Genomic DNA, 20016 nt, shown 5'->3' on the forward strand with positions numbered 1-20016 from the left:
TATAAAATTCCCCTCATTAATCAATCAACGAATCGCTAGGCTTTTCATTGTTCTTTCATAGTGTGTGGTTCCAGGAACACAATGAATATATTAGCATGTGTGCTATCAAGCAGACAGTTTCCATGTAAGCCTTTTTTTCCTCAAATGTCTAATCACGCTTTCAATTTTTAACCAAATGCCATTTGTGTGAGCTTCAGAGCCTATTTATTTTCCCTTTAACTTGTAATCCCTCTTTTCTTCTTCCAAATTACTCAAAGCAATCCGGTGCTACATCAGTCTTAAAACCATCAAAGGAGGTCTCTTTATTCCTGCAAACCACGAACCTGCACTTGGCATGTGCAGCTCGAGCGTATTAAGTTAATTGCTAATGAGAGATGTGTAATTTCACATCTATGGTACATTGATAGATGAATAATAAATCCAAGGGAATGACAAACTGCATCTCCACCAAAGCAACGAGCTTCCTGTCTTAATTCCCCATTGCTTAAATATTTATGCACGCTTTTTGCTGCGGTTGCGGAATGCAGAATTCCCATACAACGTGGGTCGCGTCGAGCAATTATGAGCAGCTCTGCCTTTCAGCCATGCAATCAGAGGATCTGAGACTCCCCACATCAAAGGGCGCAAAGAAGGCAGGGGGTACACTGAAAAATATACATTTTTAATTTGCCGTGGAAATTTGAATACCAAGGTGCCATGGACCCTAGCAGGTGATGGATTCAGGAACTAGCATCCAACAATATTTCTGTCTTATGGAGCTTAGTTTCTCTTTACAACATGTGTTTGTAAGATACACTTATCTATTGAGGCAAAATGGGATCCGCAGGTCTCGCTATTATTCTCTATGGTAATGTTCCTAGGTTGTAAGATCTAGAGGTGAGGAACCTTTTGAATAATGATTCATATAGTCTGTTTTCTGGTGTTTGCCTGCACAAACCTGGAGGAAACATATGTTTTTCACATTTGAAAATTCACAAAGATATTTCTTTGCGCGCAAGATGTGGTTAGTGCGTGTAAAGTTTTTTCTAAGCTTTATAATTTTAATCATATGCCCAATTTGTACTTGAAGGCATGGCAGATATGTTTGGATCGTTGCAGTCTTACAGATGGGTATCTGTTCGAGTACGTTTTCCTTTCCTGCATTGAACACATGACAAGGTGAAGAACTCCCACAGGAGAAAAGCAAACTGTAGGCATGGGACACGCATGTCCCATCCCGTGCCTGCATTTCAGGTGACAGTACACCACCACTAATCTAAGGCCTGAGCACTGGTTACTGAATTACATTTCCAGTCCTAATTTAAAGACAGAAATCTAATTTCTTTCGCTTCCCTGCACTGGCCCTTTAAGTGTGCAGCTAAATGTGTTCCATGACCAAATGTTGCAGTATTGGTGCACCAACAGACTTCACTGTGTGTCATGGGGATCAGTGAATAGTAAAGCAGTGGTGGGCGTAACACCCTTCATTCCATCCCTTGAAGCACATGTACTGCAGGCGTGGCCCTTCATACCTTATGCATGCAGGTTCCATTGTGAATCAGTACTTGGTTGGAGACCGAGAGCACAAGGACATCTGTGAGTGACAAAATGCTCATCACAAATATTCAACGGCCTCCTGCTGTATCGACCCCACATTTTTTCTGTGTTACTTTTGTCAATAGAAACAAATTACGTGGTAACATAATTTTGAACTCTCACAGAGACTTGTAGTGTTTATGGAATGACCAGGGTTGCATATTTATTTGCAAATTCTCTGTTGCCCCATAGCGTAGCAGTGTAAGGACATTTTGCTGTTCTGAAACTTGCATTTCCCAGTTTCAGGTGCGCAATGGTATCCAGTAGTATGTTAATGTCAACTATTGTGTTTAAAAAAAAATAAGTGAGATTTGGCCACACCTGGCTTTGCAGTTTTTTGATGCTATTATCTTACTAAAGTTAGCACTATTAATTCCTGTGTCAACTCATTCATAGGGTAACCACCATCTCAAAGCAGCGTTTTATGGACTATTCCGGGTGACAATGGATTGCACTGCCAAATGTTTTATTATATCCAGGAGCACTAGTTTTCTAGTATTTTTTGGAACTTCTATCTAGATTTATCCATATTTATTTTGGGGCCAGTGAAAAACAAATTAGCAATTAGTATATGTTTGCATATATAATTGATAATTTATGCTGGTAGGTTATAACGCTGTAACTACTCATATGTGATAGAAAAATATACTCACATGAAAACGTAAGCGTTGTGTCTACACACACATCCACACATCTGCAGCTGTCCATGCTCCATTAGCTAACGTTCTTCCTGTTTTTAACTTCCCAACTGGTCAATCTGATCCACTGGCCTAGTTGCTATGACTGACACTTTTAAGAATCAATCAAAAATAGACTTATTTTCCGTTTGTATCCATATTTATAAATAAATATGGGCAGGATAGCTAGTTTTCTGTCTGTATTTATCTGCAAAAATCAGTAAAAGCAGAAAACTGGGAGCCCTAACTAAATTGTGTGCATGAATTTTAGAAGAGTTTGTCTGTGGTTAGATTAAAGCATGCAGCTGAGATGTTAAAAATCCCTCTGTTGTTTTTGTATACATTGGAAATATCTTCATGAGTTTTGCAGCATAAAGCAGCTACAGGAGCTTCAGACGTTCACACCCCATTTACCTTCTTTGTTTTGCTTAGATACCAGTGGAGGGAGGTACCACGTTCAGTGGTTCCCAGAATCCTGTGTTCACAATGAGACCAAAGAAATCGAGAAAGCTCTGACACATGTAAGTTGTGAATTCTTACTACTGCAAATACAGCTAGTACCAGAAGATAGGAAATGTGCTCACATGTTTGGACTTTGATTTCTCTTAGGACGTATAGGTGATCATCTGGTTAATTTGTGATGCAAAAAACTGTATACAAGTTGTTGTGGTCCCTTATTGTGTCTTGCAATTGTATAGGGCAGTACTGTCACAAGTGTGGTATCATATGCACTGCAGCTCTCTGAAGTGTTTACAAGACGACCTACCTGTTTGGTTAGTGATATGGTTAGAGGATGTATGACCCGTGTGGGAAGAGTTGGGTGTGGTGGATGATGTCCCGATTTGTTTCGTCATTTCGCATTGATTGTGATGCTGATGGTATGAGTGTTAATGTTTGTAGAAGTGTGAGAGATAATTAGGGCGCATTTCACACGATAATACTAACCAGGACTTGCACATAGTCCATTTAGTTTGTTGATCAGTATCCAAAAACGTCACCCTGGTTTTGTAAATTTACGGTGCTTGGGAAAGTAAAGCATTGAGCATGTTGTAGTCTGTTTAATTCATTTTGTGTAGAAGTAACACACGTCGTACAAAGCACGTGTAAAAAAGCACAACTGCCTCCAAAATGTAATGTAAGATATACAATGGTTGGATGATTGTGTTTCCTCGGTTGTCCTCTCCCAATCATGTATTACCATTCTAAATTACAGTGCTGTTACTTCATGCTTAATGTGGGCTTACCAGAACCTTGTGGGAGTTTTGACGAGAGGACAGGCAGTGGGATAGAGAAGTGTATATAGTCACTAGTCAGGGAAACAATAATTCCATTAATGAAAACAATGTGCTTCTTGCACAGCTAATAATTATTTTGCGGAAACCCCCACACACAACACATCTTGCATCCGTTGTGTCACTCTTAAGCCCTGCAAATCCTAGGTCTTACTGTTAACTAGTTTAGTGTTAGGCTTTTCCGCTACCTTTAAAGGATGAAGGGCTGAATTTCCATTATCCAGACTCTTGCTTGTGACTAGTCAGTGCCTAAAGACATTAGCAGACACTTACCCATTCTTAATAAATAAAGAAATGTGAATCTGTCACTCTTGAAGAGTGCATACATTGACTATATAAACCCATATAAGAAATATAAATAGGAAAAACTAAAACTACAAGTTTCGTAAGTACTGCTTGCTAAAAAAAAACCGAATTGGCTGAAGATGATCCTCTTAACGTGCGGTATTTGGCACCTGCGATCCTGAGGTAGGTTAGGCACTTGTGGAACTTCTTAGCAAAGGTTTGGAGTCTTCTGATTAGAATAGCTCTCTGGGCGTATGTGTGCTGGGGAGCTCTATTGGAGGGAGGAGGACACAAGAGCTGCTTTGGGGTCTAGGGGACAATTACGAAAAGGGACTGCAGATGAACTGCATCGCTTACTTTCCCGCAAGATTACCACCAGAAGTCTCATAACATTGAGCCTTCTTAGGATCCAGTTGTCCCAATATGGAAAATAACTAAAGCCTGTAGAGTCACATGACAGGGTCAGGTTTGTACTTGAGGCCTGCGAAATACATTCAAAACCTACAGCAATGAGGGGGAAAAAAAACAAAGAAATGATTTTTGTATACAGTATATGTATAAGGATAGACTCAGATTTGTGATGATAAGAGTATACATTTCAGGTGTAAAATAGCCTTGCATGCATTGCAATGCAAATACTTCAGAGGCAGGTTAATGATCAGCTAAACAGCCAACAGCATACAGTGGACAGAAATATTCCTCTGGGTGGAATCATAACGCATTTTGTGCTCATTTCAATGGATGGCCAACAGTAGATTTTGCAAGCATCTGTGCTGTCGTGCCAGACCTAAAAAAATGATAAACTGAAATGAAGCCCAGAGTAATAAGGAGTGGCAATGATTACATCAAGAACGTCATCCACCACTTTTTGTTTCATAGCTTAATGCCAGCGTTTTATGTTAAGCTGACTCTAATTTAGGTAAAAAAACATCATTGTTGCATCCAGGTTTCCTTTAAATAAATAGGTCACACTATTGGCAATATCAATTGGCATCGCTCATTTCACTTCTGTTGTGCATCATTTTCATCTCTCCATTCCTTGCTCTTTTTCCCTTCTTCTCGAGTAAACATGGCAACAAAACTGATGCCGTGTTGCTTGCTCGGATGTATTTTGCAAATCAGTAGCAAAGAATGCAAGTAAACCAGAAGCCTGGGCCGGAATCTCATTATATGCTTGTGTATTTTATCCTCATCGGTGCTTCACAACATACAAGAAGGCATGCTTCAGTGTATAACTTTAGTTGATGTCAGTATTTCCAAACTATGTAAAGTGTTGTCTAAACATATCACAGTATTGAATCCACATTGAAAACCACAGGATCGCAAAAAGCTAACCATCCAACCAGAAGCAGTGTAAATATGTGGTTCCTCTCAAAAGCCAGCTCTTTGCAAAATAAGCCAATATATAAGTGTATAAATGTGTGCTCTCTTCCAAACCAGCTGGGCTTCTAACTTGCCCACGCATTGAGCATGGCATTTTTTTTGTCACTCAGCATGACTGAGGCTGGTATCATAAGTGTATGGCGAGAAGTCACTAGCACTCTACAGCTGCACAGCACAATCAGCCACGTACATTATGTGGCAGTCATGGGCTGCGATTGCGAGCATGCTTGCAAGTATATTTCTGAAAACACATCTTAGGTCTGATTTCAATTTATAGCAGGCATTTATTGAACCAAAAACTAGAGGAAGCAAATGTTTTTATGCGTTCATTAATGTCCTTTTTATCTCTCTCAGCTGGGGTGGAGCTAGTTGTAAAGCTGAGACTATTTGTCCTCTTATAGCTCTGTTGAAGCTCCCATTTTGGGGACGGGTGAGATGGAACACAGCCTGATTGAGTTGGCTTGGCGAAAGAGCTATGTCTACACTTCTTTGTGGCAAGTTCGACCTATATTGTACTGCAAAACCGAGGGTAGGACAACCTAGGTGTTACCAAGGAAATTCAGAGAAGTCACCAAGTGTAGAAGTGTATTGGTGACTGCAGCCGAATACATCAGAGTAGCCTGAGGGAGCCCTTTGCCATGGTGCTTGCCTCTAATGACCCACCAGTGTGGTGGTAATAGAGAGAGATCCTGAGGATCAGTACATGAGTGGGCCCTAGGAATGGACCCTTGATGATTACTCCCAATGTATAACTACTCGGTGGAGAGTGCAGGCTTGGCAGGTGAGCTTAGTACTGCAATTGTGCAGAAGAAGAGAGGACCCTCTGTTGGTTTAACAGTAAGGTAGATTAACGAGTTCTCCAAGCCTTGCTTCTCGCAAAACATAGAAAGTACTAAGGAGATTTAACGACGATTCTAATATATAGGCCCTCATTATGACTTCGGCAGTCTTTTGGAAAGACTGCCGAAATCGCGGGCACCAAAAGACTGCCAGTGTTGGTGGTCCGAAGACCGACATATTACGACTGACCTGAGGATTTCCACCTATTTAAGGTCAAAAATCTGACACTGTCGGCCTGACCGACGGTGGGTGAGAGGCGGTTCCATCACCAGCACTGCCACGCCAAAAGGACTCCACCTGCCATAATACAGCACGGCGGTTCCTCATGACGGTGCAGCACTGACAGTGGAAATGCCAACACCCGCCCCCTCCTGGACGACCACCTCGCCCAGACAGGTAGGTAGACCGTTCAAAAGGGGGGAGGAGGGAGGGGTTTTGTGTGTGTTGTGTGCGTGTATGTGTTGTGGTATGGGTGTGCATGAGTGCGTGTGTGTATGTATGTGTTCATGGAGGGTATGTTTGCCTAAATGGAAGCAGGGGGAAAGTCGGGTGCGTGTGAGTAGGTGTATGTATTGGGATGTGTGCAAGTAGGGGTGTTTGTGTGGGTGCGTGTGAGCAAGTAGGGGTGTATGTCAGGGAATGTGTTCGTGAGTGGGGGGTGTGTGCATGAGTGTTTTGATGAGTGGCGGTGCGTGTATGAAGGTGTGTTGAGTGGGGTTGCGTGTCTGTGTGCTAGCAAGTGGGGGTGTCTGGATGTATATGTGCAGTTGGGCAGTGTGTCTGCAAGTGTGTGGATGAGTGGAGGGTGTTTGCAGGTGTGTGGACTTGTGTGTGGGTGTGTGTGCCAGAGACATGAATGGGGATTCCTGTCGCCGGGTGTGTTACCACCAGGGTTTTCATGGCGGGGTGACCGCAGCGGTAAGCCTGGTGATTTGCTGAGTCATAATATTGCTGGCGGTCTTACCGCTGCCGCCAGACCAGAGGGGCTCACCTCCGGCCTGACGGTCCGACCCCCCTGGTGGTACTGGCGGCGTTATATGGGTTTGGCTTTGGCCAAACCGCCAGACTCGTAATGTGGTGGTCTTTACCACAGGGTCCGTGGCGGGAAGACCGCCACTGTGAGTGTGGCTGTCTTAAGTAGTGAGGGCCATAATGTTGTTTTATATCGTGTCTGTTTATATGAACAAATCCCCCCAATAAAAATATATAGGAATACAGAATAAATGCAATAGAAGAAGAAGCAAGAGTTTTTCCATCATTGGCGTTCAATAACCATAATTTTTCTGGTCCCCAAATGGCCAAACTTAAACCACAAAAAAAACTATATTGATAGAACATTTAGATAATTTGAGCTCCTTAAAGGGCAGTATTGAGCATAAGATGTCTGCCATGGATTATTTAGAAATCTGCATTAGCTAAACAGTGCACTCTGGCACCCATTACTCGCCTAACGTGTGAGGTGGAAAGTGTGGAAAACACAACTAGGGTGTCTCTCATAATTATTTGGGGATCTCCTCCTGTGGCACATGAAGAAAATGTGGGTGTGCTATTATTTAATTTCCTAGAAAACTGAGATCACTGTTGGCTTACTAGAGGCTTTGGCAAGGGAGTGCCTGGGTCAGCAAACAGTTGTGGTCCTGGGTACGTGGCACCAAGAACCCTTGCTTATCATAAATGGGGGCTCTGACTGGGCCTCTTGAGCTGGTGAACTGGGTCCCACTAAAACATCAATCAGTTGTTTTTGGGCCTCTTCTCACTGCAGTTTAAGACAAAATATATAATAAATAATGCTATTAGGCTATACAATTAGGGTGGGGTGTGCAAGGTTGGCTGACACAGAGCATGGAGCTACAGAAAGATAAATGCTGAAAGTAAGGGAAATCACACACAGAGGGACAACTATAAAAACTGAGGATGAGAGAGAAAGGAAAGAATTAAAAAGTTAGGATGAGAAGGAACATGAGGAGAAAGGAAGGACGAAGTGAAGGAAATGTAAAAAGGAATAAGGAAGAAAATGTGAAAGTTAGGGTGGAAAGGTATAGGAAGGGTAAAACAATGAATGGATGGAAGGGTGAATGGAATTAATACAAGAGTGAAATGAAAGGTGATATAATGAATGGATGGAAAGATGAGAGGATGGATGGATGGAATGGTGAAATCATGGCTGGAAGAGTGAAATGAGTGAATGGATGAAGGAGTGAAAGAAGTGAAAGGATTGATGTGTTAAAGGTTAAATTAATGGAATCATAGAAATTGAACAGGTGGGGTGATAGGCTAGGCTAGGATAGGCTAGATAGATGATTGGTAAATGGCTGTATATATGAAATTGGAAGGATGGATGGATAAATGAAAGAAGGATGAAAGGGTGAAGGGAACTCTCCCAATAATACAGGTTTCCTGGCTTTGCATGCTTTGTGTGCGAGTAGATGTTTTGTAAAAGTGTACTTTAATTTTCTGGCTACACGCTTGCGTGGATACCATACATTGATTTCTTACCTTAATGAGACCGCCTGACTTTGAATTCTTTAAGGGAACAAAATCCACATGTTTGCTCAGATACAAGCCATGCAAGACTTAGTGGATGCTTGTAGTAATGCATTAACTGATCCTGTTAATGCTCACAAAGTTGCCCAATTGTTCTGCTTCTCCCTTTTCCATGGTGCGATTTACAGCTTTGGTCATTGTTCATGTTTTGGGATCCTCTGATGTCCTTTAGTTTCTTTAGTTCAATACCACTGACCTGGTCAGTGCACTGCTCTGCCTCCTGTGGCTCCACCTGGTAAGTAGAGCCCCTCACCTCTCGCTCCTCTGAACTCCTGGCTCCGGTCAGGAGTTTGAGGCCCCCCTCCACCCACAGGCTTCTGCCTGTGCCTCATCCCTGGTGTCTAGTGGGAGAGCTCTGCTTTCCCACTATGCTGCCTTCTGCCTCTCTCCTCCTTTTTTCTGCTTGCCCTCCGTTCCTCTTTCACCTCGGTCTGTCCCTTTTGTGCTCCTTGTCTTCTCACTCACTCTTCCCCGTTTTTCTCTCTCTCCGCTCTCTCTCTCTCACTTCGCTCTCTCCCTCTCTCTCCCCCGCGGCTGCTGCCCCTGCGGCCCTGCTGCCCTCCTCTCTCTCGCGCTGTGCTCCCGCCGCTGCTGCCCCCACGGCCCGCCCCCATTTTCGTGTCATTTTTCACCACCACTCCTACCTCCCAGCTGTCCTCTCCTTCCCCCACCTCCCTACTTAATAGCGGCCGCTGCATGGTAGGTTGAGCAATACGACTGACCTGGTTAGTGCACTGCTGTGCCTCCCATGGCTCCACCTGGTAAGTAGAGCCCCTCACCCCTCGCTCCTCTGAACTCCTGACTCCGGTCAGGAGTTCAAGGCCCTCCACCACCCGCAGGCTTCTGCCTGCGCCTCATCCCTGGTGTCTAGTGGGAGAGCTCTGCCTTCCCACTAGCCTGCCCTCTGCCTCTCTCCTCCTTTTTTCTGCTTACCCTCTGTTCCTCTTTCACCTCTGTCTGTCCCTTTTTGTGCTCCTTGTCTTCGTGCTCACTCTTCCCCGTTTTTCTCTCTCTCTGCTCTCTCTCTCTCTCACATCACTCTTCCCCCTCTCTCTCTCTTCCGCCATTGCTGCCCCTGCAGCCCCACCCCTCCTCTCCCTCTCGTGCTGCACTCCTACCGCCACTGCCCCGTGCCCTGCCCCCTTTTTTGTGCTGTTTTTCACCCCTGCTCTCACCTCCCAGCTGTCCTCTCCTCCCCCCACCTCCCTATTTAATAGCGCCCATTGTGCGGCCATGTCAAAGCCAAGCCCGTCTGTGCCCGTCTGCACCTGTACCACGCCCAGCGCCAGAACCCTGTCTCTCATCCCACCCACCATCGCCACGCACATCTTGACTATGACGCTGCCACCCTCCTGGCTCTCAACACCGGTCGCTCTCCCGCCTGCCATCAAGCCTCCCCGCTGACCACCAGCGGACCCTTCTCCTGCCGGATCTGCACCTTCACCAGCCTCCACGCCAACGACCCACCCACCAAGATAGGACGCAACCATCTTAGATGTATACTCCTCAACACCCGCTCTGTCCACAAGCACGCAGTAGAGCTCTGGAATATACTTGACTCAGCCTTCCTGACCGAGACCTGGATGAACCCCTCCTCAGCACCTGGCATCGGCATAGCCATCCTGGACGGCTACAAGATCATCCTCAGGGACTGCCCCAACAAACCAGGCGGAGGCATCACCATCATCCACAAGAACACCCTCAGGATCACGACCAGCAACAAAGACACCCTCAGCACAGCTGATCACCTGGACTTCCAGATCCACACCGACCCAAACACCACCCTCCGAGGGACCCTGATCTACATGCCGCCCAGCCCCGACAGCAGTTCAGCGAATCCATCAACGACGTCATCAGCACATACGCTCTCACATCCACTGACTACATACTCCTCGGGGACTTACACTTCCACCTCGAGAACACCAATGACAAGAACACCGCCACATTGCTCGACAAACTCTCCAACCTCGGCCTCAAACAGCTCATCACGACATCAACCCACTCCGCAGGACACACACTCGACCCTATTTTTTCCACCAGCAATCACGTCTCCTTCAGCCACACCACCAAACTCGACTGGAAAGATCACCGCTGCACCTACTTCACCTTCAAGAAACCCACAATACACCACCAACCACAACGGATCCCCCACCGCAATTGCAACAAGGTCACCGAAGACCAACTCATCGCGATCCTCTCCCGAAACCTACCCCTCTACACCACCGACACTGACGCAGCTGCTCGCAACTTCAGGCAATGGATTGACACCTGCGCCAATTCTCTCGCGCCGATCAAGAATCCCTCCAACAGACACACCGACAGAAGGGCCTTCCGGTTTACCGCCGACCTCCTCGAATCTAAGCAAACCTGCCGCAAACTTGAAAGAAAGTGGCGCCAAGAGCAGACTCTGGACAACCACACATCCTTCAAAAACACCATCCGCATACACCACCAACTCATCCGAGAAACAAAGAGAACCACCTTCAAAGAGACCAAGTCAACAACAATGCACACAGCCACAAGGAGCTCTTCAACATCGTAAGGGAACTCTCCAACCCCAGCTCCAATGCCAACGACATCCCGCCATCTCATGACCTCTGCGACTCTCTAGCCTCCTACTTCCACCGCAAGATTGCAGACATCCACAACAGCTTCAGCACCCATACCTCACCCCCGGCAACCACTAACTCCACCGATTCACCTCCGACCAACCTCCTGCTCTCCTGGACCCCCTTCAATGACAACGACACCATCAAAGCAAGCTCAGTCATTGCACCCCAACTATGGAAGATCATTAACAGCTCCTTTGAGTCCGCCACCTTACCCGGAGAGCTCGAAACACGCCAAGATCAACGCCATCCTCAAAAAACCCAAGGCGGACCCAAAGGACCTCAAGAACTTCCAGCCTATCTCGCTGCTCCCCTTCCCGGCAAAAGTCATCAAGAAGGCTGTCAACAGACAACTCACCCGCTTCCTCAAGGAGATCTGCACTCTGGACCCTTCCCAATCTGGATTCCGCAGCAACCACAGTACCGAAACTGCCCTCATCGCCGCCACCGACGACATCAGAACCATAATGGACAGTGGCGAAACCGCAGCCCTCATCCTCCTGGACCTCTCGGTCGCGTTCAACACCGTCTGCCACCACACCCTATGCCCACGCCTCAGCAATGCAGGAATCCGCAACAGAGCTCTGGACTGGGTCACCTCCTTTCTCACCGGCAGAACCCTGAAAGTCTGCCTCCCCCATTTCCGCTTGGAGGCCACCAAAATCATATGCGGTGTACCCCAGGGTTCGTCCCTCAGCCCGACACTCTTCAAAGTGTACATGGCACACTCACTAACACCGCCCATTCCCACAACCTCAACATCATCTCATAGACCCAGCTGATCCTCTCACTCACCAAGGACTCCGCCAAGACCAACCTCCACGAAGGAATGAAGGCCATCGCCAAATGGATGAAAAACAGCTGCCTCACACTCAATTCCGACAAGATGGAAGTCCTCATCTTTGGCTCCACTCCCTCTGCATGGGATGACTCCTGATGGCCTGCCTCTGTCTGAGCCACTCTGACTCCCACCAACCACACACGGAACCTAGGATTCACCTTGGATTCCTCATTATCCATGATACAGCAAGTCAACGCGATCTCCTCCTCCTGCTTCAAAACCCTCTGCATGCTCTGAAAGATCTACAAGTGGATCCCCACCAAAACCAGAAGAACAGTCACCCAAGCCCTCGTAAGCAGCAAACTGGACTACGGCAATGCCCTCTATGCAGGAACCACAGCCAAACTCCAGAAAATGCTGCAATGCATCCAGAACACCTCTGCACGCCTCCTCCTGGGCATCCCCACCACTACCACAACACAGGCCATCTGAGAGACCTGCACTGGCTTCCAGTCAACAAGAGAATCACCTTCAAACTCCTCACCCATGCTCCTAAAGCACTGCACAACACCGGACCAGAATACCTCAACCGATGGTTGTCCTTCTACACCCCGACCCAGCATTTATGCTCTGCCGACCTTGCACTCGTAGCTGTCCCACACGTCTGCAGAACTACAACCGGCAGCAGATCATTCTCGCACCTCGGCGCCAAAACGTAGAACTCTCTTCCCACCCACCTGCGTCAGACCAAAGACCACCTTTACAGTTAGGAAACTTCTCAAGACCTGGCTGTTTGAGCAGTTGCAGCACACAGTCTAACAGGCCTGGTTTTCACCATATCACTCATGGCTAATGTGTTATTTGGATTTTGTAAGCGCTAAGTGGCTGTTTCCTTGCTTTCCATACATAACCTTAGGCTGCAGAGGTTTGAAACTCCAGTAGTAATAGGTAAGCTAGAGCAATGTACACGATATCTTCCCACGGTATTATCCACCTTGTGAGTCTCCCTGCACAGGAAACCATGCAGTGGTGTACTCTTGTGCATTGTCAAGTATATATGTTACACCATTTCGCTTTTAATTAGCTGGCCACATAAAAACTCATATTGCTGTTTTCTGTACATTTGTACTTGTTTCTTTCGTTTTATAAAACATTTTCGCAACCGCACATTTGATGTCTGAATCTCTGTAGACGTCAGTTGTGGTAATAAAAAGAAATGAGAGGATTTTTTGCCCTTTTTTATTCCCTCTCCACTCGCTATGCTTCTGCCTCCCTGTCCGCGATTGCACTGTGGATCAAAACCGAAAGGACTGAATTGATTTGGGTGAAACAACTCAGTATTCATTCCAGCTTTTGTGGAAACACACCCACATTTGTCTTAATTCATATGTGCCTCCAGTTCAACACCTGGTATGCTGCTCACCGACATTCTCATCTGTTTGTGTCTCTACACAAACATTTCTTTAAGTGCCATTAGGCTTACACTTTACCCAAGTTTCTACCGCTCCATAATCTTCCTTTTTAAAACATTTCTGCAGTATGCTCAGTTTTTAAGTGAAGTTGTACTTGCTGTTGCTGGTCATCTCCCGTGTGTTGTGTGCCCAATCTTGGGTTCGGTTAAACGCAGTCTACCAAGTCTGAACATCCAGGATCTCTGCCTACCCAGCAGCAACCTGAAGAACCATTTGTTCTTGGTTTTCAGACATGAAATCCAGTTGGACGTTCATATGATGTTGTCCTTCCATTGACTTAACTGCAAGAACGTTTGGTGGACGTATGCTCCCAAGACAATCATATTCTCTGTCTTCTTTTTTCCTTCCATCCACTGCCTCTGCTTTAAGAGCTGAGGCTCTGAATGCACTTAGGTGTGTTTATTTACCAGCGCAGAGGATCTGTGGTAATGAGGAAGGGTCCCAGTGTTGCATGTGTACCTGAAACTAGTGATGCACCGCGGAGGCTAATACCTTGAGTCGTGTTCTAGTCATTCGTGACATTGAGCAGATATAAGGCAATCAGTCTTTGGTCCCTGTTGCAGTAGCTTATTTGCCTGTAAACGTACTGCTACTCGAGGCTGGATGTTTTTATATGGGGCGGTGTTTGAGCTTTGGGTAGAAATTATGTGGGTTAAGCACATCCCTCCTCTCACTGCAGTCATATCAAGGCCATGGCTTCAGGAGCGGGTTTCTTTGATGCAGCTTCACTGAGGTGAAATACATTAAGTGTAAGAAATATCCACCCCACGTGAATAATATTTCACGGCAGTAATTAACCATAACATTGACGGCATCTGCTTTGTTCTTTGTTTGGAAGGTTATATTTGCAGTTGCAGGGCATATGCAGAGTGAAACTGCTTTCAGACATCTAATCGCGTGCAACCTTTTGTCAGTTATAAAATGCACTCTAAGTAACATTTTTTGTTTCTGTGTCTAGGAAAACTATATAATCCTTCAAGGTTTAACGTTTTCGTGCAAATACAAGGTCACTGTTCAGCCAGCAAAATCAAAGGGCCAACTGAAGGCGGAGAGTATCTACTTTACTACACCGGCCTGCTCAGCGCTGAAAGGAAGACACCACAAGCACTTCAGCTGTCCGTCCGAGGAAGGTGAGATGGAGTTGAGGCCTGGATACCCTCAGTCATTGATCCAAGATATTAATTCGTGCTTCTTTGCTTTCGTGTAATTGTACACACATTTCTGGGAAAGGTACTGAAATTATGCATGTTTCTGTGTAATGCAAATATATCATTTTGGGCCAGATGTACGAAAGGATTTTACCCATTCTGTGTCTATGGGAAAAAGCTTTCGTACATATGGCCCTTAGTGCCATATTTTAGCACCAAGCTCATCCTCGTGTCCAAAATCATTTTCAACTAAAAAATAGCACCAAAAACTAAAGTACTGCAAAAAGCGGCTGGTCACACTCTGGCCTTTCTGTTGTTCATGAGCTCTTGCGCTACAATTTTGTTCTGAAGGCGTAACGGGAAATTCCCTAAATTACACGAATCCAGCTGGCTTAATTACAATTTCACGCAAGCCTGATATTAATCGAATGTGAAGACGGCCATTAAACACGTCCTGTGAGGCTGCATGGCAATGATTGAAAAAGAAGCAGCCTTTGTAGGAAGGTTACCAGTTGACTCCATGTCACAAAATGCCCCTAGTTCCATTACATGCTATTTTTAGGGTTGAGCCTGCATTGCATGCACTCGCGCATGCGTATCGCAGCGAGATGCTTTAGTTATTAGAATAGGGCTCGGAGCCCTGTCCACGTCATGTCAGTGTGTTTGATTGGTTCGTGGGCTTGCCTAGTAAAATCTGCTTGCTTTCATTAGTGGAAGGCATGCATACGTCATGCCTTTTCCAGTGGTTAGCCCTCCTCGAGCGCAGCGACCAAGTACAGAAAACATCCGAGGCTCGCTGTTTTCTGTCGGATCGTGGACTACTTTTTTCTCTATTTTCCTAGCGCGATTTCGCTTGGCAGAAGTTGAGCGCTTTACACAGTTAATTTCACTTTTTCGTGTTACATACATAAAAGCACTTTTGCCGATAGATGAAAAGTCGGGTTAGGAGTTTACAACGCGATCAGCTCGAACATGAGCAAACGCGAGACCCGTTGCATTGCAAATGCTTGTTTCCTTTCCTGCCCCAGTGTAATGACAGTTTCCCTTTCCTATCCACGGCAGCAGCAGGGTTGTGTTTGAGATCTTTACCAAATTGCAGTTTAGTATTACCTCACCTAGCGCCCCAGTGCAGCTGCCTGTTGTTGCTTTAATGGAGCGCCAGCCTTGTTCTTTCATTATCTGTAACATTAATCTATGTGAATTGTGTGGCGTGTGGAACCAAACACATACAATGAGCTATTCCATTATAACAATAATGCCTCCGATACTTAAAAGGCAACAGAAATTGCAGGGCCGATTCACAAAGAAGTCGGAAATGCCTGTATTTTTCTTTTGCCAGGTAGCCATTCCATACAAATCACTCATAAATGCATTACAGTTTTCAATCATACCATTTCACGATTCTAACTCCTTAGATTACCAAAGACAGAGTGCTTCAATGTTGCATGGTGAGGTCAATGTTATCTGCCCTGATAACTGTCTTATGGAGTTTCCGATACTGGAAAAACCAAGAACTTCGGGTTAGTGGTAGGGAGCAGAATTCCACAAAACATGCGAAAGTAGCACAGTAATCTGTAAATCCTGTCTCAAATTGCCATTAATTCTTCAGTTTCCCTTTGTATTTCACACAATATCCCACCTGCTTACAGAGTCCATGAGTGAGACAATGCGGATTAATGGGGCACATGCACTCCACTCCAAAGTGGATATTCAAAGGGAAGTAATTAGGAGCACACAATTCAAACAGTGGCAAAGACCGAAAAGGGGGTCATTTCAAAAATCTTTTTTTGATTTAACAAAGCTAAAGCACAAGCTTTGTTGTTTTTAGATCGAGCCTAGGCAGCGTGTAAGCACTGTCTCTCGAAATGTTGTAATCTACTTCAGTGGGCCTGCAACACACCCATCTCATGCCCATCATTTTCATTCGTTCCTTGGCCTGCCTTTCAAAATTCCCTTGATTTTGTATGTAAATGCTTTACGTTTGTCCTGCATTAAGGATGCTTTGTTACCACCTTGGAGACTGACCTTGTTACATGGATTATTGCACAATCAGCCATATAGCTTAGTGTGGACACTATTTTTCCTTTTGCCACACAACCTTGTGGCTTTGTATTGTTTCTTCCTCTACCTGGGACCTCTTCCATCCTTGTCAGAGGGAGTGCTAACCTTCTCTCCTTTCAAACAACACACCAATACACACAACCCAGGGCCATATTTAAACACCTAGAATCTGATATCTTCATTATTAGGGTAGGCTTATCCATTTCGTACTTGGATTACGAATCCATAATTTTTTTATTTCATTCTAAGAATGCAATGTTTTGCAAAAATTAGTGACTTTAAGATAAAATCTCTACCGGGTATTTTTCTCCCAGCTTGCATTATAATACATGCAACTTTCTCGGCAAATTGCCGATCGAGGATCCTGTGAATAGAATCCGAACAAATGCAGAACTTGTTCCATTCAAGGGAATTACATTTTTATTTTGCATTTTACGTGTTTTAGCTATCCACGCCTTGTCTCCACGTTACCCCAGAGATGTCTGATAGTTTGAGGATGGGTTATTTTAATGTTCTAACATTTGACTGCACAAGATGCTTAGAGTAGCACAAAAGTGTCATGGCAACTACAAAAGACAAAGAAGAAGAACTACGTGAGACACAAGCTTGAGATGGGCCAACGTCAGATTGCTATAGTGACACATCAGTTTCTAGGAGCAACAACAGAGAATGTGTTTAAAACCGACGATGGCAGCTTAAGTGTATACTTGATGTTTCAAATGCATTTATACTAGTATTGAAACATAAATTTAAATTATTATAATTTATGCTGTATTTTTGAGTTGGGAGTATTTTAGGTTGCAAAATTTGAAAATATGTTCTGAATAAAAAGTTAGATCTAAAAAACATTGTTTGGTGTTCTGCATTGGCATTGCGCTCCCCTCCCCACATACCACACTCTGGATTTTACAAGATGGTTGCTGAATCTACACATTAATTAGTTACTCCTGAGAACAGGAATAGCGAGGCCAGCCTGCCCCCCATTCCCTCAGCACATCTCCGTGATCTGTGGTCTTTGCAGTGTTCTTGCCAATCACACATTTCTGTGAAAGTAAAGCCTAGTGTAACCTCTCCCACCATTCAATGTCTTTTTAAGCTCTCTCATGTCTGGAACTTTCCATGACTAACCACGTTTCTTATAAATGCTATTTTTATTCTGGTGTCCTCTAGGGCTGTTCTGAATATTACAATCAAGATACTACAATATTCGCTGCAATCAGAAACTTGCCCCATAATGTTTTTACAAAACATTTTTGCCCATAACTCACCGTGTGGTGGTCCTAGGACAATGGGACCACCATCAAAATGTTCAGCACAAGACACTATTTTTGTCTAGGGCATCACTGGGTCCCAACACTAGGTTGGGGGTAACCACAAAATAATAACCCCTCCCACCATTCAGTGTCTTTTTAAGTCTCTCATGGCTGGAACGTTTGTTTTACAGCTGGGAGTAGTTTGTGTTTTAAGGGTCTTGTTTGTAATATTATTCTAGTAGGCTTGCCAGTATTCCTGCGAGGCCTGAAAATGTGTAGTGCACTATGCTCTCTAAGGGCTAAATACATGGTTACACTGCATTACTTTGTGCTATTCTGTTTTTTTTTTTTATTTTTTATTATGGAAAGGAATCATACAACAAATATACCAATATACTCTAACATCAATTTACATTGAGTAAAAGAGACACAGATTTTGGCCGACAAAAAATCAATCATAATGGGGGGGGGGGGGAAATAATCTGATTGGTTTGAACATTAATCGTTATGAGCAAGAATCCAGTCCTGGAGTGACCCCCATATTGCCTTCCCTTTCCTCCTGGCGTGCTTCCCCTTGCGTTCGTACAATGCCTTCTCCAGATAATATACAGCCAGCAATCTAGCCAGCCATTGCTGCCAGGACGGAGGTTGTGCATTCAGCCACGCGGAAGATATACATATTCGATACACTGCCATAGCTACAAAGACAAATGCTCTATATGGGGCGCCCTCTTCTCCCGCTACCCCTAGAATCATAATCTCCGGGGTGAGAACCAAATCACATCCCAAAACCTCTCGCAGGACTTTTTGAATACCCTCCCTCAAAACCCTTAATTCCCTACATGTAGCCATCATGTGTACAATGTCTGTTCCGTACATCCCACATCTTGGGCAATTTGTTCCTGATAAACTACCCCATTTGACAAGATGAGCTGGGGTATGATACAGATCAAACATAGTCTTATAGTGTTGCGCTTGCAGGGAAGAAGAGAGTAGGATAGTGTGTCCCAACTCTAATGACCTCAGAAAGTTATTGCTCCCATCTACCAGCTTCTCCCTCCACCTTTCCTTGTTCTTCTCTAGATCGTCAGGCTGTTCTGCCAGCAATAATGGATAGATTGACCTGATGGATATATTAGGATTGGCCAAAATCACGTTCAACAATTGGTCGCTTCTAAAACCATACACACCCCCTGTTTTCCTCACAAGGAAATCTCGTATTTGTAGGTATTTAAAGAAATCCCTACGCCCTAGCCCGTACTGCTCCTGTAAATCACAAAACGCCTTGAGCCCAGATTTGTCAAAGAAGTTCCCTAGCCTCACTATACCCAAAGAAATCCAGCTTGCCATATATCTATCCTTAAATATATCAGGGAGTGATGGATTCTTCTCGATCATGGTGTACCAATTATATCTGCCAACTCCTTTCTTTTTATACCATGACTGCCAACACTTATAGGCTGCTTCCAATACCTTATATCGAGTTTTCTTGTAATATCCGGGCTCGTGAAATGTTACCAAGCACCCATTGGCTGCTGCTCCTATCTGGAGCTCGTAACTATTAGGGCAGTCCGCTTCAGGTTTCCCTTCTTCCTTAGGACCCCATAATGGACGCATATACTGGAAGGGTGCTGCCATTTGGTATAATTTTATATTTGGTAATGACCAGCCCCCCCTTTCTCGAGGGAGAGACATGAATTTGCCTGCTCTTCTAAACTTACCATATGCCCAAATAATTCTCATGACCACCCTTTCTATCTCTTTAAATCTAGAATTAGTAAAGTTCAGTGGTATAGCACAAAACAGATATAACAGCTTAGGGAGGAAGATCATTTTTACCATATTACACCTCCCCATAATAGTCAAATGTAGATTGTTCCATCCGCACATATCTTTCCTGGCTTTGGCAAGTATGGGATCCAAATTCAGGTTAACAATTTCTCCTAATTTTGGTGTAATATTTATACCCAAGTATACTGCCTGATCCACCCTTCGAATGTCCTGGGTGATTGTATATGCGTTAGTCAATAGCTGCGTTTTAGCTCTATTTAGGAGATATCCGTAAAATCTTCCAAATTTCATTGACACCTCTTCAA

General features: G+C 44.7%; 1 protein-coding gene and 1 pseudogene across 1 annotated transcript in view; one reads left to right on the top strand and one right to left on the bottom strand.

Annotated features, from left to right (window-relative positions):
• The window catches only part of ANOS1 (anosmin 1), a 425810-nt gene that overhangs the window by 369150 nt on the left and 36644 nt on the right, over window positions 1-20016 (top strand). Inside the window, exons 10-11 of the mRNA XM_069205001.1 lie at window positions 2685-2773; window positions 14417-14588. Of these exons, the coding sequence (XP_069061102.1) occupies window positions 2685-2773; window positions 14417-14588 (261 nt within the window). The remainder of the gene's footprint in view (window positions 1-2684; window positions 2774-14416; window positions 14589-20016) is intronic.
• LOC138252487 (U6atac minor spliceosomal RNA) lies at window positions 16698-16794 on the bottom strand (annotated as a pseudogene).

This window comes from Pleurodeles waltl, chromosome 8 (assembly GCF_031143425.1).
Source record: "Pleurodeles waltl isolate 20211129_DDA chromosome 8, aPleWal1.hap1.20221129, whole genome shotgun sequence".
NCBI classification, from domain to species: Eukaryota; Metazoa; Chordata; class Amphibia; order Caudata; family Salamandridae; genus Pleurodeles; species Pleurodeles waltl.